This window comes from Plectropomus leopardus, chromosome 4 (genome assembly GCF_026936395.1).
Source record: "Plectropomus leopardus strain MGB_pleo_1.0 chromosome 4, ASM2693639v1, whole genome shotgun sequence".
In the NCBI taxonomy this organism is placed as follows: domain Eukaryota; kingdom Metazoa; phylum Chordata; class Actinopteri; order Perciformes; family Serranidae; genus Plectropomus; species Plectropomus leopardus.
Genome location: NC_142179.1, coordinates 34,377,529 through 34,402,666, shown reverse-complemented (window position 1 = coordinate 34,402,666; position 25,138 = coordinate 34,377,529). Strand labels below are relative to the sequence as shown.

At 39.0% G+C, this 25,138-nt stretch overlaps 1 protein-coding gene across 1 annotated transcript; it reads left to right on the top strand.

The window, feature by feature from the left end:
- Positions 1–3,980: 3,980 nt before the first annotated feature.
- Positions 3,981–24,904, top strand: sfrp1a (secreted frizzled-related protein 1a). The gene is made up of 3 exons (XM_042488048.2): positions 3,981–4,824; positions 10,715–10,795; positions 22,753–24,904. Exons 1-3 carry the CDS (start codon positions 4,305–4,307, stop codon positions 23,076–23,078), a joined length of 927 nt encoding a protein of 308 aa, XP_042343982.1. The 5' UTR covers positions 3,981–4,304; the 3' UTR covers positions 23,079–24,904.
- The last annotated feature ends 234 nt before the right edge of the window (positions 24,905–25,138 follow it).

The following is a 25,138-nucleotide window of genomic DNA, read 5'->3' as shown; positions in this document are numbered from 1 at the left end:
AAAGAAAGAAAGAACAAGGAGATGACCAGCAATCAATATTTATTATTTTTGTTTCCCTAACTTTTTTCTTTTTTACCCTTGACATTTTCCCTAGTTTATTAAAAATCATTTTCTAAATCTACTAATTATTGCAGTTTGTGGATCATTTCTTACTGAGTTGCTCATTGCCCCTTTTGTCATGTTCTGAAAGCAATGGCATCAATTTGCTCTGGGTTCAAAGGTTTAAATACTTGGCGTCTAAAAGCAGCACAAAGAAAGTGATGCTGCTGTAGGTTTCAAAGGGTTAAATGGATAATTTCACTGATGAGCAATCTGAGCTTGTATTATTTTTCATGTCGCCCTGCTTCTGATTTGATTATAGCTCCCAAATGATTTACAGCAATTTTTTGACACTTTTATTTTTCACTTCAACCTTTGCACCCCGGCAAAATTACAGCAATGTTTTGATTATGGTGCCATCTGTCACCATCCAGCCATACTGCGTAATGCGTTTAACATTCTGTTGCAGAATGTTTTCTCCTGGCCTCGGCTCAAGAAGAAGAAAATATCTAGGTGAGCGCTGTCCTCTGCGGCGGAGACAGCTGTAAAACACATTGATTTGATGAATAAGTTCAACAGAGCTATTACTCCTAAAGCTTTGTGTTTGCCGCATCCACACTTCAAATCAAATTAAGTGCTTTGTTTGTTCTGTTGCTATGCGAGAGTGGTTACAAACACAATGTGATGCAAACTGGCCGACATTTAAATTGAAAGATTTCACACCTTCCATCTTATCAAGGCAAAGCCAGGAGGAGATGGACACTTGGGGCTCAGCAAATTGACTTTAGCCTGTAGTGTGTAATTAGGGTGGATAAGGAATCACTTCCCACAATGTTTGCGTGTCCAGCAAGCACAGACAGGGCTTGTATTAGATCACCAAACCCCCAATTTGATTAGATAATGTCCACACGAACTCCTCAAAACAGCTGTTTATTGACAGATAAGACTTGGCTCTGGGCTGCTCAACTTACTTTACATACATATTACAAACTTTGATAAAAGCAATCTGATCTCACAGACTACATTCATTTAACCCTCCTTTTATCAGGGTTCCTACAAAATAAGGCAAGTGGGATTTATTTTTCCCTTTATCGATAGGACAGCTGTAGAATGACAGGAAATGTGGGAGAGAGAGGGGGAACGACACACAGCAAAGGGCCACAGGCTGGAATCAAACTCGAGCTGCTGCAAAGGCCTCAACATATTGGGTGCACACTCTAGCCCCAGATTTATGACTTATGATTTTTCAAATGTTATTCTTCTTCTTCTTCTTCTTCTCCTGCTTCTTCTTCTTATTATTATTATAGGTTACCCATTATTTTGAGCTTTTGCAGTGCAATGTTAATGGATTCTATGCGTTTCAAGACTTTTTAAGGATCTGCAGGTACCCAGGTTATGTTTCGGGTCAAACTGGCCCGTTTCAAAGTTGAAAAATACAGGGAAAATATTTTTAAGAATTTTTGTAGCATGAAACCACACTCTCACACACACATGCATGCACGCACGCGCACACACATGCATACACACACAAAATGCTCTCTCCTCCCTGTCAATTTGACCTCTAACAGAAGAGATGTATTGTTTGAATTTATTAACATCCTGCGACTTATTTAAAAAAAATGTTTAAAAAAGAAAGAAGAATGTGTTAAAACAAATGAGGTGGATGTTTATTTTTTTAATGTACAGAAAAGAAACTGTATTTTATTTTTTCATGGAAAACGTGTGAATTCTCATCAATAAACCATGATCTGTATGAGGTGGATAAACATGATTACATACAACTGTTAATAAAATTGATATTAACTGAGCTAAAGATAATGTTTATGGAGGAAATGTATACTACTTTCAGATGGTTAAACATGCAGCAAGTCAATTTTATTCAGGAACATTGTTTCTGTTCCTTAACTCTGAACATGACAAGAGGGTTAACTTAATATTAGTGAAGATATTTTTTCCTTCCTTGTGTTTTTTTTTTTTTGTTGGAGGGGTTCTTTTAAAATCCTGGATTCTCTGCAACACATTTTGGGAACCACTGGAATGAAAGCAAGATTCTCTAACAGACAGAAACCATGCAATCTTTAAAAGGTAGTTTAACAACATGCACCTCAGTTGTGGAGGTATTTCTTGACTATAAGAACCATCTGGGTGAAAAATATTCTGTCAGCTGCAGGATAAAGATTTTCCTGCAAGATCGGGATTTTTTTAGCCATTTGCCAAATTTTTGTTGTTAATCCAAACAACGACAAAATGACATATTTCCAGGTGCATGTCTTTTATATTTGGGAGGTGTCTGTAGGGAGCATTGGGGTTTGGGGGGTTCTGCTGCCAGGAAATCTGGAGCATCAAACAATTAATTTCATACTTTCTGGTGAGATTTTATAAAGCAATTTGTGCCTTTTCTGCATCAGTCTATGGTGCAAAGGTCCAGACTCACCAAATCAGCCTCAGAGAACCAGCAGCAGCAAGAGCCAGGTACTGCGTCACCTCACGTCACCTGTTTCTCAGCCAAAAAGTTGCCCATGAAGACACCACAATGACTACAGTCAATGGCCAGCCAGCACGTACGCTCTGCACCTGCATGAGAGGAAATAACTCTCCATACAAGTAGACAGCGGTCATCTGTAATCAAAAAGGGAAACCAGAGATGCTAGTTAGCCAGTTAGCACATGAACAACAATATTGAAAGAGCAAAGCACATGACCCTTGTACTAGGAAACAACAACACAAACCATCAGGAGACGTTTCTGCTAAAGAGCTCAATGGCTAAAAAGAAACAATTCTACCTTGTATAACAAGTTTGTTTGGTTTAATTCCCCGACGGGCTCCAACATCTCTGATGCCAATTCAGAATGCTGACTAGGCTGGTAAAAAAGTATATACGAAGCGCAGGACACGCCATGGCGACAAGGGAGACAGATGCTCACCGAAGGCCCAACTTTAACTGATGGCCGACCGTTGGTTTGGTGTGTCAGGGCTTTAAATGTTCTCATTTTTTCCCAAAAAATCCTCTGCTACTTTCCCCTGTTACTTTATGCACATGTAATCTCAGGACTCAATAGCACCCTGACAACATTTTCTGAACATTGCTTTATAAACCCCTTTCCTTTGTTTGCATGTAACATTGTGGGAAGGTTATTTATAAAAGAACATGCTCTGTTACCTCTCAGCATCACTTAAACATCCTCAGACAGTTGCAGTTAAACATTAAATTTTAGCTAGCATTTCCAGGAACATTATCTGAAATGAAAAATATCCTTAAAGCGTTCTTTGAACATTAGATGCAAATGTTTTCTTTAAAATATTATTGCAACTTGTAGGTAACATAACCCAGTGTTGTGGGATATCGCCTGCAACCAACTCAAAAACTGTATCTATGCATATTTCCTATCATATGTCTATACAGACAACACGTGAAATTTTGTCATATTTTTCTAACTATGCTTTTGTGTTAAAAAAAAAAAAAGGGTAAAACAATACATCAAATGCAGCTGCATAAAAAGGTTAGAGTCTTTTTAGGGCACAGAGGACATTTCTTACATTAGGCATCGTGCAATATCTTTTTTTTTTGTGAAACTGATGCTTATTTATGCATCTGGAAACTGGTGTTTTTTCTGTATTTGCTCATATCTATATCACTAATTTAAATGACTTTACTGGAGGGAACTTCTGTCATCAAGGACTCATGTTTTTCCTGCTCCAAAGTTTGAGAACTGAAATGAAAGAAATGCTTCACAATGCACTTTTAATCTGAGTAATTTAAAAGCTACAATCCCAGGTTCGTGCTCCTCCTTTTGCCATTCTATAATTTTCTTTATTATTCGGTATTTCGTTTTGACAAAGGGAGTACAAGCGGGGGAGTAGAAGGAGGGGCAGGGAGGCTGCTGGAGTGTTTTTACACACTGGGTAATTAAGCTTTTTGACTGACAGCAGAGTGCCAAAAGGCGCAGACGCGCTCCGATTGGCCGGATCGCACTTTACAATCTCCTCTTGTTTCCAAGCTCCGCGCAGGCACAGCGCTAAACCTCCCCAAACCCTCGCAGGAGCCAGACGCACCAGAGGAGCGCGACGGGGCTGCAGCCAGAGGAGAGTGCCCGTGGACTTTACCCAAAACCAGAAACTCAACACGTTTTACGCGCGTCGATCAGCAGAGTGCAGCCTTTGTTTTTTTCTCTCCATTTGTTTCTTGTTATCCCTCTGAGTTTTCTTCATGAAGTGAGTGTTGAGACTGAGCCGCGCTGAGTTACATTCATTTTAATCAAGAGAACATGAGGTCTGCTCCTGAATCCTTTTGGAGGATGATCCGGCTGGCGGTAACAGTGGCGCTCATGTCAGCGTGCAGGGCGTCAGAGTACGAGTACACCAGCTGGAAGTCAGACATGTACAACGGCGGGCGCATATACAGCAAGCCCCCCCAGTGCGTGGACATCCCGGAAGACCTGCGGCTCTGCCATAACGTGGGCTACAACCAGATGCTGCTGCCCAACCTGCTGGAGCACGAGACCATGGCGGAGGTGAAGCAGCAGGCCAGCAGCTGGGTGCCACTGGTGCACAAGAACTGCCACCCGGGCACGCAGGTCTTCCTCTGCTCGCTCTTTGCGCCCGTGTGCCTGGAGCGGCCCATCTACCCGTGCCGCTGGCTGTGCGAGGCCGTGCGGGACGGATGCACCCCCATCATGGAGGCGTTCGGCTTCCCCTGGCCGGAGATGCTCACCTGCGACCAGTATCCACAAGACGATGTGTGCATTGCTAACCAGCCAAACGCGACCGAGGCCACCAAACCGACAGGTAAATCGCACGTGACAGGTTTGATGATTCACTCGTGGATTCCTGCATTTTCGTTTATATTGTTACTATAATAGAGACCGAGTGCGCGTGCTGTTCAATTGCAATATTCAATATAGTTGCCCACAGTAAATTCCAGTGGTTAAATTATGATTACCACAATTTAGAGATACTTTGTTACAAGTAAAAGTCCTGCATTCGAAGGTTTATTTAAGTAAAAGTATTAGCATCAAAATATACTTAAAGTACCAAAAGTACTCATTATACTATCAGAAAAAGGGATATCACAGAATTGGATTACACTGATGCACTATAATGTTGCATTTGGTAAAGGTGGACCTCATTTGAATTACTTTATATACTGCAGCTTAACCTTTAACAATACATCATAGTTTATAAGTTGTGTATGAATAAACTGAATATGCCGAGTAACTAGGGTTATTAAACATAAGGGAATAATCTAAATATGCAAAGTAACTAGTAACCAAACATATTAAATAAATATAAAAAGGAGTAAAAAGTACAATATTTCCCCCTAAGGTGTAGTAGAGTAAATGTAAAAAGTATCAGAAATTGGAAATACTCAAAATTATATTTAAGTATGTGGGTATTTAGTTATATTCCACCACTGGTAATACACAGTGTTGCGGAGGTCACTAAGCAGCTCTACAGGGACATCTGTGGCTTTAGTGCCTGGCTTAAGAGCAACGGCATGACTTTGGTTTGAGATTTTCGGTGCAGGGGCACACACAAATATTCAAGGGCTCTGGGGGGGAATTTAACTTGAATCCCATTTAATGCATTTATACATACATGAAGGAACGGCAGTAACAATCACAAAATCTGGGAAATAAGATAATGCTAAATTCTATCAGAATGGTACTGAATTCGCAAAATATGCTTTTCCACTATGACAGTTTTTTGGAGGATATCAGAGAAAAATCAGCAGCTCATTTCATATTCTCTGTGAGAATTTGATGTCAGGCCAAACAGAGGTATATTAAGCATGATTTTTGTGATTTAATTTTTTTTTTTTTCAAGTGGATTTTTGTGATTTAAAAAAATATTTTTTTTCAAGTGGATGACAATAGCAGGATTTTAAAAGAGGGGTTGGACATGTTCCTGTCATCCCCGGTGTTCGTTTTTTTGTTTGTTTTTTAAAAATTCTTTTTTTTAACATATATTAAACCAGATAAGTCGCATTGAGATTAGCTTTAAAATCAGGCTGAGAGACCAGTTCTTTTACTTTTTTATTTTTATGGAAGCTGTAACAAGTGAGGGGAGCCGAGCACATAAAAGCTTTCTCTCCAAGCTTGGCCCTTACACTAAAAACAGACTACAAGATGAACTGTTGAGATGTTAGACTATAGTCAGATCTGTTTCATCAAATTGCAAATGTAAGAAGGGACTTTCCCTAGTAAGGCTTTGTAAATGAACAAATACCAACGATTGAGCCTGGGAAAAATAAAACATTTTGAGCTTATCTTTTCTGTTCAGAAGCCTTCATTTTTGTCTCTTATCCTAGGTTAAAAAAAAGGTGATAGCTTGTGGGCATATTCTTATCATGATGGCAACTAATGACTTTTTTTTCCCCGTATCGATAAATCTGCTGTTTGTCAGAATTTTGTTTACAATCAATTGGTTATTCTTTCTGCCAGTTAAATCCCAGAATATATTGAGAAACAACAAACACATGTAGCCAAAGCCCAGAGTTGTAACTTGAATTAAAAAAAATACTGCAGTCATGAGCCATCAACACCCCCCATCCCCTCCCAGGAAATTTTGACTATAAGCTGTTGCATTTTAGGTCCCTACACTGAGGTCTAAATACTGTTTCAAAGTCTTTTTTTCACACTGCCATGAGTTCAAAGTGGCTCAAAAGTAGTCACAAAAGCTACAAAGTTTCAGATTAGATTCACATAGAAGCTGGAAATAGTAAATATTTCAAATTTCTGGCTTGATACATGACTGAAATTATTAATCTATTAAAACTATTAGTGAATGATTTTCCTTGAATTTGCTGCAATGCAGCAATTTAGGATTTTATCATTTAACCAAGCATTAACTACCTAACTCGCTGCAGATTATCACACTACATTCCAATAGAAGATGGAAAATATTTAGCATGTCTTGCATGATAAATGACTCAAATGATTATTTTTTCATTACTGGCAATTAACTTTCCATCAGATGGCTGCAATGCAACCATTTGGGATATCTGAACGTAACCAAACATTAACTACCTAAGAGTAAGTACCTGACTGGGAAAACAAACAGGCACCACTTTGGCACTGCGTTAAAGTCGACACCCGTGCAGTTAAACAGGCTTGAGAATGTTGTTTCAGGGGTGAAGGTGTGTTTGCAGATGCAAATCCCAACACAAACAACCAAGCACAACCTTTTGGGGGGGTTAATCAGCTGTGAAAGCCAGGATTTGATCTAATTTTGATAACGTCAACCACCCACCTCTACCTCCACCTTCACCTCCACCTCCCATACTCCTTAAAAAAGTTGTATGTGGTTACATCTTTTCATTTTGTAAGCTGCCACACAAACTCTGGCTTCCATGTGAATCGCTTGCCATTGACTTGGAGTAATATATTGGAAAATCTCTTACAGATGGTAGTGATTTATTCCAAGGTGTTTGTTGAGCTGGAGCACAATGCTGGGAGGAAGTCCAGCAACGAAAAGTGAATACCTGCATCTATTAATCCCCATTTTCTACCGCGCCATCACTGACAAATGCATTAGAACAGCCCAAAGATGGAAAGACATAATTTGGAAAACACACTGTCCAAATAACGTGTATTAAAATCCAGTCTGTAGGCGAGCGAGAGCCAGCGGTTTCTAAACAAAGCTCCCAAGGACAACCTAACCTCCCCCCCCCTAAAAAACCCCCACCACCACTCTTATCATCTATCACTGATGGCTCTTTGGCTGCAGGAGCTGTTGGCATTGTGTGGGTTGGTATGAAACAGAGTCAGACACCTCGTGCAGCATCAGTGCAGGGGGTGGATGGAGTAACATAGTCCAGAAAAATGCTCTTCCAGCACAAACCCAATGGGGCCGAGCTGACAAATACCAGAGACAACCTGAAAAATGCACAAGAAGCCTGGGGAAGATAAAGCTCAGGCTGATTCTAAATACTTTTGGTTTGGAGTTTCGGCTCATATTCTGCTGCTGTGCCAGTGTCCCTGGTGCATGGTCGCCTAGGTGCACACCAGAGAAGGGAAAGTACAACCGCCTCATTCACTTTCACCATAAAATAGAAGGGGATTTCCATCATCACATCATCGACTTACTTATATTTCAATCACAGGCTGTAAATGCACCACTTGAAGACATTTTATGCTGAAGAAGTCGGCCATAAATGGGGGGACTGTGAATCTTCCAGCAATGACACAGAGCTCACTGTATGTAAGGAGTGTGTGTGTGTGTGTGTGTGTAGAGAGAAGGGGTGGGTGCCACTGACTGACATGGAGGTATGGACAGAGTCCCATTTTTTCTGAAAAAGACTTTTCAGGGTTAGTGGGACCACACAGAGCTCTGAGCTCTCCAGACATCACCTGTTATCATTCGTTGTCAGCGCTGGTGATAAATAAAGCCGGCTCTCTGCAGCAGGTCACACAGTCTGGGCTGTTACTCAGAGCAGTGCTTCTCAGCTGCTCCAAACACAAGGGGCCGACCGATGTTGGCTTCTCAGGGCCGATACTGATTATTAGTAGTCAATGAGACTGATATTTGATATTAGTAACTGATATGCATTTGCAATAAAAATGAAAATCTTCATGTCAGTATTTAGTATTTGGAATATAACAAACTCCAACACAAAACTTTGTTTAAAATCCTTTTGCAAATTTTTAATCAAAACTGAGACTTTCAGTATCATGTGCAGCAAGTTGCCTGCAACTTTTTTTATAAAGTCAACTGAACTTTAAGGAAAAAATGAATAAATAAAAATAGTTCCCTAAGGTTTTAAAGAGTTAAAGCTTCTCCCATGCTGACACTTATTTTGCACTATTTCATCAATTAATTTAATTGGCAATCATCCAAATAAATTGCTGATACAGATAATGGGCAAAATGCCAAATGTTGGCCCCGATATTCGACCAGGCCGATAATCTGTCAACCCCTACCAAACACAGATCCAGACTGTTTTCTTCGTTAGTTATTAGTTCAAGGTCCACAATTTAGATAAAATATCACATTTTCAGTTTCAATCCATAAAATGTAAACACGTTGTTTGACACACAAAGACTTAAAACATATTCCAAGAATAATCAGAAACAGCACTTTAAAAAAAAAAGCTCTGTGCCAAAAATTTGCTTGTACTTCAAAGTAAAGTGGGATTTTTATAAACTTTAGTCACTTACGGTCCATTTACAATGGGCAATGGTGACCAAATTTTAGAGCGCGACCCACCGTTTGGGAACCACTGACTTAGAGTTTCAGTTTTCTTTTGTCAGTAAAGAAGTGATATCTGATCTTGAGGTTGATGGAGACAAACAAAAATTAGCTTGATTTTCTCAGGCCTTAATGATTGCTAATAGAGGTCAGTTAAGAGTTCTTACAGGCCAATACTGAATACACTCCGGTGATAATTGATTTAAAGGAGGCTCAAACAGGCAAAGGGACCCCGTGACTCTGCAAACAGTGTCTGTTTTCATAAGCTCTTTACACCTGGGTGTTACTTTCACAAGCTTTCGTCAAACACATGTAATGGACAACTGGCAATGGAGAGAAAACTATTTGGCCCCCCCCCGGCTCTGCTCAATCGATCCAGACCCTGCGACATTGAAACACAGTCGGTTTGAATTAAATGCTGCAGGACGCAGCGATCACATTGCAGGTCCAAGTTTGTTTGGAAAGTAAACTCAGCTGTTTGGCACGAAGCAATCATTTGTGGTAGTAGAGAGAAAAAAAAGAAAAAATGTGTTGGTAAAATATTTGCAGATATGCCTCTAGACTGAATTACTTTTTGGCAAAAACACATTTTGGCTCTTTGTCTTGGGTTGGCTTTGGGCCAGCTATTATTATCTTTTTTTTTTTGAATGTCGGAGCATTCCTTTAAGCCTGGATTGAATATCATTACCATTTACTCCTTCCATATTTATTTTTTTTTGTGTGTGTGCATTTAAGGTGTATACATTGCTGTTGAGGTTTACGGAAAGATCCATTTCAAAAAGAATGGAGCAGAGAGTGAGGAAGAGTGTTTACTGCAGCTCTTAGTTACAGCTGGCTATAAAAGCTGGAGACATTCCTCGCTGAGGTCAGGTCATCAGAGCGTACGAAGCCCAAGAGACCAGACACTAGATGGGATCTGTGCATTCAGAGAGAAGTGAGGTGTGCGGAAATCTGCACGAAAAAATCTTTTAAAATAGAATTAACCCTGAAAAAAAATCACCACCCTATCTTACGCTAACCTTAACCAGCAAAAAACAATTTAAAATAAAATTAACCCTGAAAAAAAATCTTTTAAAATAGAATTAACCCTGAAAAAAAATACCACCCAATCTTACACTAACCTTAACCAGCAAAAAACAATTTAAAATAAAATTAACCCTGAAAAAAATCTTTTAAAATAGAATTAACCCTGAAAAAAGTCACACCCCCCTACCTAACCCTAACCCTGGGAATGTGAGGGTTAGGGTTAGGGAAGTGTGGTGATTTTTTTATTTATTTAGTCAAACTCCCCTTCGTTTCAAATGAGAAATGAGTGTTTTGTTTCCCTCTTGATTCTGTCTTTCTTCTTTTAACCACATCCCAAATGTGTGGCAACGTGAATTATTCCAGTAAAGCCACGTGAATGATTCATTGCTGGTATCATTGCAACTTGCATTTGATATTTTTTCCACCAATTTCCAAACCATATCCCTTTATTTATTTTCCACAGGTTACTCTCCCATCTGCCCTCCATGTGACAATGAAATGAAAACAGACGCCATGCTCGATCACATGTGTGCCAGCGAGTTCGGTAAGTGTCCTCCCCGACACGTACTCTGACAACACGCAACATGCAAACTACGACCCACTCTGAGATGCCTTAACATGTATCACAGCGCTCCATGAAATCGCATCAGCATGATGTTGCATCAATTGTATTCTCCATCCTTGAGCTTTAAAACACTCCATAAATTCTTGAGAAAGTAAGTAAAGCTGCATTTTTTCACCCCGTTTCTGACCATACATGGCCATTTCCACTCCAGTGAAACTTTTTACATACCAGCAGTTTTTATGTAAAGGTTACATGTGAGGTTTTTTGTCTCGGTCAGATGTACCAGGGCTGTCTGGTCTGTTCCAGGATGATGTTCTGTGACTATTGAATTGGGGTCTTTAAAATATTTATGTGGCAGGTCTTCGCAGTAGTAAAGCGGGATGTTTGATCTGCTGTCTTGGAGGACTGGGGGCGTTATGTCTTTCTCAAAGACAAACCACGTGCTTGTTTTTCTTTAAAAACATATTTTACAAATATGTGTTTCACAAAACACCTATTAAATAAATTATGTTTATATATTTTTTTATTTTACTTTAGTTGACCCATATCCTTTGTTGGTTAACCCTTTGAAATCTGAGCAAATCAGTTAAATTTCTTTCAAAAACATGGGGAGAGGGTGATGAACAACCTAAAAAGAAATGGCTTGAAAATTAGCAAAAAAATAGTCAAAACTTACAAGTAAATTACCTGAAGAAAAAAGAAAGAAAGAAAGAAAGAAAGGACACGTAAATGACCCCAAGAAAAAGCTAAAATAGTTCATCTTTTTTCTGTAACATTATTTTAAATATAATTTTAGAATATTATAAGTATAGTTTTCTGGACATTTTTCCTTCATTTTTTTGATAATACACACTAATTTTCAGTTTTTTTTGGTTGTTTTTAAGAGTTTATGAGACATTTATGCAAAGTTGTTTAATATGCTTTTTTTCAGTGTTTTTGAGAGAAATAAAATCAATTTTCTCAGATTTCAGATGTTGAAATGCTTGTGAGATGTTAAATGGTTTATGAGCTCAGTGAATGGCATAGAAATGGACAATTCTGACTTTCCAGTCTGATCTGTTCTAATTCTAAAATTCCCAATGCATGAACCCAACAGGCGCCTCTGAAATCCACTTTCCCTCTAAACCCCTAGCCCCCCCCAAAGGTACACCGGGCTTTAAAGCCATATTTTTACTAGCGGCCAAACAGTGTAATTACACTGTCATGTGATGCCCTGCAGCCAAAAAGGACTTTTTTTCCCATAGACTTACATTGAGAAAAGGTGTATCACATTTAAAACTACTCAAACATGTTGTTTTTGCCATAATCTAATTATTGAAATAGTTGCAAGTAATTTTCTCTCAACCAACAAACCAACCATAAATCAACTACTCATCACAGCTCTAGTTTGAATTGGTTAACACACAAATATGTGTTGTATAGAAAGTAAATGAGTATTAGGGCAGACAGACTTTTCTTGTCACTCTGTCATATATTGCAAGTTTAAAAATCTGTCTTTAAACAGCTTCACATAACAGTCATATTATTAATTTTAAGGGGTTTAATGGCCTCTGGAGTCATGTTCTTAGCTTTCCAGTGGTTGTGTAATTTTTGGAATACTATCTCGGAAATCTAGGGAGAACAATTGCCCGAAGGGAATAGAATTAGACAACATTTCTGGACAAGTGAGGGATTGGTTGGAAATTTTAGAGGCAACTTGTTAAAGTCAGACATTGCATGCCACAGCCGGTTTTACACATTCATTTCATTAGAGCGTCTGCAGCCCAACTAGATCAGAAACCAGACCCACAACAACATCAACAAACCAGGAGAGAGGGTTCATCTTTAGCTGATGGGGGCACTTGAGTCAGTTTTGGAAATTTTGCATGAGTAATCCGGTACGAAAAGTCTTGAGCTCAATTAAAAATACAAACAGCAACTGAATTTGAGTTATGAGGTCTTCCAGGAATGATTTGTGCATGATGGACACAGGATGCAAGATGTCAAGGCTTTCATGTATTAATCTGTGGCTGAAGCAAAAACTTGCGGCAGCTTGAATTCCAGGTTCCACGTTGAGCAAACATAGACTGGATGCACATTAGAAACAGACTTTCCTCCAGGTCTCCGAAAGAAAAGTTTAAAGTTACATTTGTTTAACGAATTGCCTCGCTGTTTATGCTGCGGTGATGGGACTCGCCTCTTTTCAGTCTGTGTCCCGGTTTGCCAAGAGGAGAGTGGCACATTATTGGCTTGTTTCATCTCGGATGAAGACAGATGTTGTTTTGCTTGCTTGTCATAAGCCCCCTAACCAGCTGACATGTGAGGATACACAGACAGATTTAGCACTGGGCTGAGGATGAGACGCTGTGCTGCTTATGCTGCAGATTTGAACCCACAAGCGAGCGGCACTCCTCTGGAATGCAGCAAACGTCGCTGTGATTTCAGCATGGTGCATAAGTTGATTACAGCAGGGTAAACATTTAATGCACAGCCTAACAAGAGATAGCATAACTGCTTATATTACCAGCGAGGCTAAAGATTTGTTTGTTGCTTTTTCCAATAGGCCAATGGAATTCGGTTTTGGTCAGAAGAGAAAGCTGCAACTATAAATACATCTGACAGCAGCTGAGGCCAAATATGACTTAATGTCTTGTCTTAAGGAAAAAGAAAATATGCAGATGGAAAAAATCAGGCTTTTATCGTGATGTGTTTCATCCCACCAAGGAAAGATAAGAGCAGCATTCTGATTTTATCCTGCTATGACTCAACCGAAAGTGGACAGACACAGCCGACATACTTGCAAACCTTGAGACCTCAAAAATTGGGAGGAATTCAAAAAAGATCTGGGGGACCTTAACCCAGAAAAATTTTAGTTTCAAATGTTTTGTTTCTTGCATTCTGATGACTTTGAAGAATGAAAATAACACAATTATAGATATTAAAATAGCGTTTTCTGTAATACTTTAAATTTGGTTTAGGTTTCGGTCCATGCCCCTGGTGTAGTGTTATGTAGAAATATCATCAGGAGGCTGTCTTTTGTTGACTTTATTAAAACAACTCAAATGCACATGGACTAAAACCGGAAAATATTCACACACACAGGCCCAGCCCCGCGCCCATCACTTCCTGTGCTGACGTCACTTACGTATCCGTATGCCTTAGAATGCATGAAATACTACCGTTACAGTATACCTGGACACCAGTTAAGTACCAGGCAGGGGAAGGGAGGTCATGCTGTAGGCTTGTCCCTCGCTAGGGACCCTCAAACCCATGGACATACCTCTCCGGCCTTGGACAGTATAGTCCCACACCAGGGATCCACAGCCCCTTCTGATCCCAAGGTTTTGCAGTGATTTTAGCATATGATCCTGATGTCAAAAGCCACTATTCTTGTCTATATATATATATATATATATATATATATATATATATATATATATATACTGCTGGATGGTGTCATCTTAGAACACGATCAAACAGAACTGTTCAAGGTGTTATTATTATATGCAGCTGGATGGCACCTGCTGCAGCGGCACGATAAGCAGACGGGCGGCACCAGTTGAGAACATGAACGGGTTAAGGGTTTTTTCCTTAAGTCTAAATTCTTGCTTGTGTTGTACGTCGCTTTGGATAAAAGCGTCTGCTAAATGAAATTGTAGATTGTAGATTGTAGAACGGACAGAACATGTCACGTCCGCGTGATATGCCACAGAACAGTGTCAGGTTGAAACGCTGCCGGTAATAATGTAAAATAAGGATCAGGTCCAAATAGGGGCCTGTGGACGGATCCAACAAACCTTGGATGGACACAGAGGAGTCCAGCATAGGCTTCCCATCTGAATGTGGTGTTTTTATCTACACATTACCCTAATCTTACCTTACTAGCATGTGCGTTTGTTGACGTCCCGGCACTGGTTGCCATGTGCTTGTATTGTCCAAACATAACCACGTGCAGCATAATTCCACTATGAGCTTTTGTTGACATCACGGTAACAGCATCCCGGAACATCAATAGCAGACGCAGAAGGATACATACAGCGTAATATGTAGATGTGGAAGTCAACTGCAAAGCGGCAATATGTGACAGCTTGGGATAAGAATGTGTTGGGGACCCACAGCTGGCTGTGGTCTCTGGCACACACACCCCTGGGTAAGCAAGAGAAGAGAGAAGGGCAAGTCGGGTCATACCTAATCTTAGAGGCAACCCTCAGACCCAGTCTAGAGGGGTTCTTTCACCCACGCGAAACAGGGCCAGCACCAAAATGGGGTGTAAGCTGTGCCCAACTCATGCGGGCCGGATGGCTTTACCTCTCCGGCTGCAGAGGGTTTGAAAGAGTAGACTTTAAAAAGAGATACAGTCTGTATAGTGCCAGAAACAAATTGTGATAATGAAATAGAAAGAAGAGGTGCAAAATCTGTTGTAATTCAGGGGAAATGTGTAAGAACTATGACCAGGCAGAATTAAAAACTGTGGCGTTGGCAATACAGACAGTAGCATCAGTTTTAGAAGCAGACAAGTCTTATTTGGACAAGACCACAAAATAGATATGATTAATAGATTTCTTGCTCCATCTCCATGAAAAAAGGGATGTGAAACCATGGAGAGGCCTGAGGAATGAATCAGTGATTTCCGCTGAAGTCTTTATTAATCTGTACGGACCAATCATGTGTAAAATATCCTCACCCTGGCAGTGAAGTAGCATTTTATTCCCCTGAAAACCTCACTTACTGGAAGTTGCGAAAAGTCTGTTTTCAGTTAAGGTAAATCTTAAGTGTGAAGTAGTTCTTTGTGATAAAAGAGTTTCTATGGTTTAACACCCTGCACAATTGCTTCCCATCAACTGCACAAGCGCATTTGACTTTTCCGTGCAGTTTGACCCTGATGAAAGCAGAGAATGCCGCAGCGAGACAGCTTTTGACTTAAGGTGGTTGGATGTGAATTCATTCTGGCAGCGGAGAAAAGATTCTTGTAGTCACATGCGTGTTTTCAAGCTAATACATCACAGTTACTATAACAAGATAAAGGTTCTCGGGCCAACAAACAAAATTCTGATGAATCTCCTTCCAACAAACACACACACACACACGCCTATAAACACACACATTATTTGCGGCACTCAGCTGGTAACAGATTTACAGCTCATCCCACTCAACACTTTGTTCCCACTGCACTTTATCTCGGTGCTTAAGGTTTTACGGTACCTCATTGTCCCCAAAAAAGCTCCAGCACCCTTCAATTAAATCTCTCCGCTGCCTCGGACAGCTCACTTTGTTGTTGTTGCCAAATTGCTGCTTCCCTTTGCTGACGCAGTAAACAACAGGGCAGCCCTGCGTCCTGCACTGATCACTTCAGCTTATCCGATCATTTGTGTCTCCATTATTGTGAATGAGGAGCGGTACACGCCCTCCCGCTGGGTTTATGACACCCTGGGAGCTGAAGGACCTGTCTGTGCCTCTGAATCAGGTCAGGGGTCAGGGAAACCCCCGCAAACCAAATAAAATGTTTTATCCCTTCTTTACTTGAGATTACTAGAAGGAAAATAATTTTACAGTCAAGTTAACATTACATAAATACCTAAAGATAGTTTGTATTAAATATAAAGGTAACATTTAATAAGTAACTAAATCCAGTTTTTGTAAAATGTTGAGTTAACCTCACGACTACTTAAATCAGTTTCGCTGAAACCTGGCAGCAGGTTTTCTTTTTTAATTGCAAAGCAAGTTGCAGTGTTTTTAATCTTTTTTGTTTGCATTTAAATCTGTGAGAGAAAGTGATTACTGCTTAGCTGCTTGTTTTGTATAATTCATTAAAACCAAAGGCAACCTGAAACTTGAAGAATAAAACATTTTAAATAACCTTAGAAAAAAGCTTAAAAAAGCTTTCACATCATGTTAAACTATTTTATTTGAGACTTTTTATTTTTGACTATTTTTTAATCAAACAAACACACAGTGTTTGTAACAAAGACAGGCAAACATGCCTCTATTCCTTCGTGATTTATGTTACACTGACGTTACCACTTGCCATGCACTTTTAATCTAACTCACCAGGATTCTTTCAGCATGTGCATCACATGTGGATGCAACAACATCCTCTGTCATGCTGATTTGTCTGTTGTCCAGGTGTTTCAGCCATTCTCTTCTCTCTGGTGTGTTTTGTGATAGCAAAGTGTATGTCAGTCGATGGCTTTCGTTTCTGTTCCACCACAACCACAACCACAACGTTGTGCGTAGTTCTAAACAGTTAATTCCTGATTTCATGCAGAATATATGGGAAAAGCCTGGCATGATCTCTAACAGTAGTTTTGTTGGTAAATGTGGGACGTTTGGATGCACATTTCTGTATCTTCACAACCAGAAACAAGGAAGTGCAAAGAAAGTTGCAGTGATTGGATACATCTGCAAAGGGGTTTGGTTACATTTGCATTTATTTGCAACATATTTGAGGGGCTGCCTAATGTATTTTTTTTATATTCTCTTAAATTAGGCATTTGAAACACACTATGTTCTTCAAAATAAGAACTTAAATCAGATTTGTATCATGGCTAAATAATGATACAATGTTATCTTTTTTTGTTTTCCTTTTTCCATGATGATTTCAAGCAAATTGGAGTCAAAATGTAGTTACTGGACTTAACAACTGCTCAGTAATAAGACAAAAATATGGAGGCAAAATAATTCAGGTCATGTAGTTAAAAGGAGTAATGCCTCACTGTACAAATACAAGCAAAAGTTAAATTCAAAATGTTGCCAGAGGGGTCACAAGATTATCACTTGGATAAGGAAGACATGATTGTAAAGAACTGTTTTTTTCAACTATTATTTGTGTTCTGTTTTTTGGGAAATTCTGAATACACTAATCACTTTTTGATTTAGTTTCTCCCAAACGTGTTTACCTATAACCTATGATTAGGAGTCACTAGTACATGTTAATGGCCAATGTTGTAATTTTAGGGTTCACAAGCCAAAATGCATTGGGAAATTTTTTAGCAGATCATCTGTTTGTATGCAGAATAGAGGTTGACAGATTGTCAGCCTGGCTGATTATTGGGGCCAACATTTGGCATTTTGGCGATTATCTGTGTCAGCGTTTTATTTTAATGATCGCCCATAAAATGAATTAATAAATTAAGAAGTGCAAACTAAGTGTCAGCATGGAAGGATTTTTTTCTTTGTAAATCCTCCGGCAGCTATTTTTATTTAAATTTTCACTTGACTTTATAAAAAAAAGTTTCTGGGAACTTGCTGTATATGATGTTGAACATTTCATTGTTGGAGTTTGTTATATTCCAAATTCTAAATATTGACAAGGAGATTTTCATTTTTATCGTAAATACATACCGGTTACAAATACTGGTTATCGCATTAACTTGTAATAATCGTAATCATTATTGGCCCTGAAAAAGCAATATCAGTCGGCCCCTGATTCAGAATCAAAGTCTGCATACAAACAGTATTAGCAGTAGTAGTAGTATTAGCAGTCAGATAAATACAGTGAAGTCATAAAGTATTGTTGGGGAGTGGTGTTTGAAAGATGGAAAATCAAAGTGCTTCAAAATTGCAACCAAGTATAGTACTTGGCTTTATTAATACTGGAGAATTGTTTTTATTAATAATCTTTAGCTGATTTCAGCAGCTTAAGCTAGAATGTGAGAATAGAGATGTTGGCTGGTTCAATCAAAAGCCTTTATTCTCTCAGTACAATAGCTCTGTGTTGGTCCCACCATAGTGGAGAAACAATGGCAGCTTAGTGGGCTTTACAGTCCATGTTTGATACATCCTGCACAAGGAGAAAAAGAGCATAACGGCGTAGCAGAAACACCATTAAATAGCACCTTTTGGATGGATTTAAATGTTCAAATGAAAATAGTTGTTTGCTCTGTTGCACATTATAATTATATGTGGCTGCAGTTTGACCAGCTCAGAGCAAAGCACAGCATTGTTAGCCACTAAACAGCTGAGTGATCTGACTTCTTACTGTACGTAGTTACTAAAGAGATTAAACTCTCAAACAACACGAGGTGCAAAGAAAGTTCATGGCGTCAAGGATTATCCAGGATGGAGGATTTATCAAGATGAGGTCCTTTCAGGGGTGGGCCAAACCTTCTCCTCTATGACTCCCTAATTATGAATGCTGCCCATTTTGATTTTACCGAACACTAAGCCGCCTCACAGAGGCCGTTTGAGAGACTAGAGACGGGGGATAAAAGTCTTAATCCCTACCATGTGCACTCTTAATACTGAGAAAAACAGTGCTGCTCTTTTTTTTTGTCTTTAATTAGCAATGGGAGATACAGGAGCAAAGGAAGAGATGAAACGCCTGGAAGTTTCTTAAAGTGCCAATTCAGGTTTCATTTCTGTGAAAAGTGAGTCAAGAGGGATTTGGTGTCAAATACCGTGGAGAAAGTTAGACAGAAGTTACAGTTTTATCAGTCCAAATCTTTGCCGGAGTGTGAAAATGATTCATGCTCAATCAGGCTGTTCCTGCGCTGTAGGTCACAAGACTTTGTCTCTGACATGATCCACTGATTTATCCTGACAGCGGCTCTGTCACGTAGATTAGACATAACATGTCCAATCTATGTGACTATGTGAAAGCTTTTTTTTTTTCCTCACATTACCGTGCCACAAGGTCATCCCTACCACACACACATCGTTATATGTCAGTGGAAACTGAGAGGATGTAATGCATGGAAGCATATGGAGATTTGGACCACCAAGGTTTGACTCATGCTCTGATTCAGAAGGGGAACAGGAGGAAACAGAGAGATTAGAAGGTTAAATAGAGTTTAGTAAAAGATTAGCGGGGCTTTTTCATTGGCACTTTTGGCCGCGCAGAGTCAAACCATGTCGTGTTGATTGGCATTCTATTACCAGTTTAAACCAGCCATGTTGTAACCAAGATGGACCATCTCTGGACTTGGATCGAAGTGTGCCTGACCACCTCCAGCCAGGTTGCAGATGATAAGTAACTGGCTACCAACAACTGATGCACAATGATCAAGCAAACAGTGGTTAACAGCGTGCTACTTTTGAATGTCATCAACTTAAGACAAATGTGTCATCAGTTGCAGTTGGTAAATTTTTATAAAAATAACATTTTGTTAAATTTGCTGAATTGGTCACTATTTCCTGACAGTAGCCGGACTTCCATTACAGATTAGCACAAAAATTAAGCAATAAGCTCCTTAGTGGCCACATATGAGGGATTTATGGGAGGTAATAGTCTATGATTTCACAGAGGAACTGTGGATTCAAAAATTTCAGTTGATCTGCTCAACTTTGAAGACGCAATAACACCTCTAGTAGCGCCTGCTGCATCATGCCTGAGGGAGCCAGTTCCTAGGGACAAGCGCATAGCCATAGTATCATGTGACCTATAAAAGCAAAAAAGTGTTTAATTGCACTTTCGTGAAATACAGCTTTTTGGCATGGCCTGAAATACCACCTCATCGAAGTGTAAGAGCTTTTTATGATAAACGGGAATTGTTCTGAAATTGACGTGTTTCCATTAGCCGTATTTTATATTTGCAATTTCAGTTTGTGCAATTTGAAGGCTGATGGAAACCCGGCTATTAGAACATGAGACAGATAATGCGTTAAAAAAAAATCAAGTGTTTCCTAAACCTCATTGCAACAAAAACAACCAACGAGAGGCAGTCATGTCAATCACTGCTTGTGAATTGTGGTCAAACTGTGAACCAAACTGTTTAATTGTCTGTCAGCAACAAATTTTGCATACTATTGGAGCCATCAGCCTAACTATCATATATGAGTTCAGATAAGGACCCAAATGCAGAACAAAAAAAGGGAAGACAGGTGTACAAATGAAAAGTGAGCATTAATGTTGACAAAATGTCCAAAAAACAAGCAGGTAACCAAAACACAAAGTACAAATTAAAAACAAATCAAAAACTAAAGTGGAACAAATTAGGATCATAAGGAAAAACTGAGAGTTCAAGACAGCAGTATACCTAGCGGAGACAAATGGGAGGAAGGAACAAAGGGAGACACAGTTATCGGAGCACAAGTTTCTTGTGTTTTAGTTGAATATATATACACAGGGAGCCAATCACAAGAATGAGACACAGCTTGGGGTGGACACAGGTAAAAGGAGGAAAACACAGGGATTGCACAATGGCAGGGAACACAAGGATGGAGCAAACAAGAGTAAAACAGAACAGGTGTGTAAAGAAGACTCTGAAGACAGAGAAGGACAAACAAGACTGATTAAAGACAGGTGGGACTAATCAGGGAAGCACTACGGCGGGAAAACACACAAAGACAGGAAGTAAAATCAGACATGACACACGAGGAGTGATACCACAAAATAAAACAGGAAAGAAAACATGAATAACATGAAACAAGGAAAACACAAACAGAAAACCCCAAAACAAAGTCCACATTATAATTTAATGCACATTTACTCAAGGGCCTCTCCAGGGTTTTCTGTCAATCACAATTTTTTAAAAACCTTTTCTATTGACTGCTCTGTTTTATACCTTCATAGGGTACCTGATTAAAGGTGCATATTTAAAGCTGTAGTTGGTAACCTTTATGATACAGATTGTGACCTGGCTGCCATGTTGAGAACAGTTGAGTCAAACCCAAGTAAAACCCAGCAGCCGGACCAAACCTTCTCATTTTACAGCTAAACAGTATACTAGAATGTACAGGAAAGAAATCTAGGAACTCCAAAAATGTGAAAAACAAGGAGGAATTTCATCAAAAGGCCTTTATTGTCATTTCTGAATAATTAAAAAAGCCAACATGTTTTGACACCTTTTAAAGATTAAGCCACTAACTCCACCTTGTTTTTCACGGCATTTTCTAAGCACACTAGAATGTATTTGTAGAACACATCTGAGGTGAGAAATAGACAATGCAGCAACAGAATCTTGATTCATATTTGATCAGCGCTGCCTAGTTTGACAGTTTGACTGCAGTTCACAAGAAATGTTTGACATGTTTAAAAACTGCATCCACTGCTCTGATTGGTTGAATTTACCATCTACAACTTTAAAGATACACCATCAAACAGGTAGCCAGTGACTTTACAAAACAGAGCAATAGGTACGGAAAATAGGCTTTGCAAAACTTGTGAATCACAGCAACCAGAGCAGGTCTTTGAGCATATAATAATAAATGTGCATTAAAAAAATTAGGCTGATAGGTCCAATAATATGCAAGATTAGCTTCGGACAGTCAGTTCAATGTGTACACACGCAAACGAACAACTGAACTCATGCTCCTCTCCAGGTGTACACCCTGCTATGATAATAAAAGTTTTAGAGTGGGAATATTATTGTCATTTGTCTTATGCTAACTGTTTATACCCCTTAATCGCCACCTTAGTATTATAAGGATTAATCTGTGTTCTGAGTAGTTTTGCAGTCCAAATAGCAATAATGATATGAACCTTTTTTTTTTTTAAATGATGATTCCAAAAATGCATATAACTTAAAACAACTCACATAATGTTAATAAGTTAATTTTGTTAATAAGATGATGTGAATAACAAAATTTTGACAAAAACTACAAATTAAAGGTGGTGTAATGTCTCAGGGCTTTTCTCAATTGGTTTTCCAGAAAATATCACAATACATATGGATATAAATTTACATGCAACAGGATATAAAACATAAGTTAAAAAATGGAAAGAAAAGACAAGAAGTGAAATAGTCAAGTGGCGGTGAATTGCTCTGCCGAACCAGTATACCCTTACAGAATCACATTATGTCCCCAAGGACATAGTGCTGACTAGCCACTGATACCCTTTATCAGGTTTCGTTTTGCTAGCATAGAGGTTGACACACTGCGCATGACGGCATTTTATACTTACAAAATATTAACTAGCAGTCTTTAGAGGCAACAGTGTGATTAGACCAAACACTTTGTACAAGAACTCACTCACCTCCAAGCATGAGGTAACAGTTTTTCCTCCTTTTTCTCTTCAGCTTTCAAGACCAAGATCAAGGAGGTGAAGCGAGAAAACATGGATCGCAAGGTGATCCTGCAGAAGAGGAAGAAGATGTTGAAAGTGGGTAACCTAAAGAAGAAGGATATCAAGACATTGGTGATGTACTTGAAGAACGGTGCAGACTGCCCCTGCCAGCAGCTGGACAACCTTGGAAACCAGTATCTAATCATGGGCCGCAAGGTGGATAAGCAGTACCTCCTCACAGGCATCCACAAGTGGGACAAGTCCAGCAAAGAGTTCAAAAAGGCCATCAAGAAACTCAAGACCTACAAATGTCCCGCCTTCGAGAACGTCTTCAAATAATACAACCCACACCTCCTCTGGTCGCATTTCATCGTACAAATGAACTTGCACAAGCATTAAAATCCCAAACATTGCTTTCTATTTTCTGTTTATATATCTATATATCTTTGTATATTTACAGATATACTTTGAGATGTCCATCGTTAAGTTTTTAGTTGAATGTGGTGAGCGATGACGCCACAAAAAAGGGTCGGGTTTCCTTTATTTCTTCTTAAGAAAAGGATATTGTAGTAAAAGCCCTTCCTCACTGAAATCATTTCCACTATATGTGTGTAGATACATGTATTTTGTTACACTCTTTGATTCAACCATTTGGGATTTTGCTTAAAGGTACAGTTGAACATTTTGGGAAATATACTTTTGCTTTTTTATTGAGGGCTCAGTGGGAAGATTAAAAACACCTTTGTGTCTGAAGGTTATGGTAAATTTGAAGCTAGAGCCAGCAGGTGGTTAGCTTAGCATTGCAAAAAGACTAGACGCAAGGTTAAACAGCTAGCCTGGCTTTGTTGAGTAATAAAAACCTACAAATAGTTTTTTTAAAAAAATGTTTTGTTCAGATTAAACAAACTGAATGTTTTATTTAGCAAGCTTTAGAGGTGCTGGTAGATAGCTTGCTGTTTCTTCCTCCTTCAAGACTTTATGCTAACTAGCATGACTAGATGTCCTAAAAAGACTTCCTCTTACATGCAAGCCCCATTTTGGCAAATCTCCATTAACAGATGTCTGCATATGAATTCAGGTAATGAATTATTTTTGAAAAAGGTAATATTAAGCTAAATTGTCATTAGATGATGGCCCATGTATTTCGGCCAATGCATTCCAACTCCACAGGGACTGTTTACCTTCTGCTCAAATGTGATTGGACAATACAACTCAGACCACAAACAGACCATAAATGGACTATAAACTGAAACCAAAACAGTTCTGCTACCAAAATCTTGTTCCGTTGCCCACTAATTTTGCATACATTTACATACATTCAATATAATCTTGAGGTCAATGCTACTCTGGCCATGGAACCACGCCCACCCCCAACTTCCCTGACTTGAATTTTACCCATTCTTAATTGGTCACCCTAATGCTGGTGAAAGCAAACCATCTGCTGGCTCTAGCTTCATGTTTAGGGTAAATCATGAGAGAGATAATGGTCTTCTTATCTAACTCAAAAAGAAAAAAATGTTCTGCTATTCTTACTAATCCCACTTACTGTGAGCATATAATAACAAATCATAAAACCAGTGGTTAGACTACAGGACTGGCAGTTGCAGGTACCTGGTGATTTAAAAGCCACATTGTACAGAGCAGCTCCACATAGAGTTCCTGTTGAATAACTTATTGACAGAAGTATGAGAGAGTGCTGCCGTCAGCTGATTGTTTAGTCAAACTAAAGACTGCACTACCAATCATTTTGATTTTTTCATGTCTTCATTTCATTGTTGCATTTCCTTTTGTTACTTGAAAAATGTTAAGAGAATCATAACCACCAATCTGCATCATAATGAGAAACCATGTAGGCCTGTGTGGCTGATTTTTTCATTTCTTCTTGTGTGTCGTCACTTGACATTTGGCTACATATATTTTTTACCACTTCAGTCTACCTGCAGTGATCAGTAGTCATCGGTTATGGAAAACACCTCGTTGTCATACAGGTTTAAAAAATGCAAAAGTTATCAAAGTGCAAATATTGCTTACTCTTTGTTCTGGTTTGTTTAGCTCAAGTGTCGCTGGTCAATTTTAGCACTATTTTGTTTCAGATTTGAATGTCAGCAGTGCATTGCTGCCTATTACATGTACATACAAATTTTACATAAATATGGAAAACTGAATGGTGTCTATTATATTATTAATTTGCTTTAATGGATTTGTATTGGCATGGCAATGTTGGTTGGTTGGTTGGTTGGTGTTTCACTTCGGTTCAGAGAAATATCTCACCAAAAAAAAAGGATGGATTATATGGTGGCCCATGGGGTCAAAAGACAATTACAATTGACAGGCACAACATTTCAGAAAACACATTTCACATAACACAATGACATTTCACAAAAGACAACAACATTTCA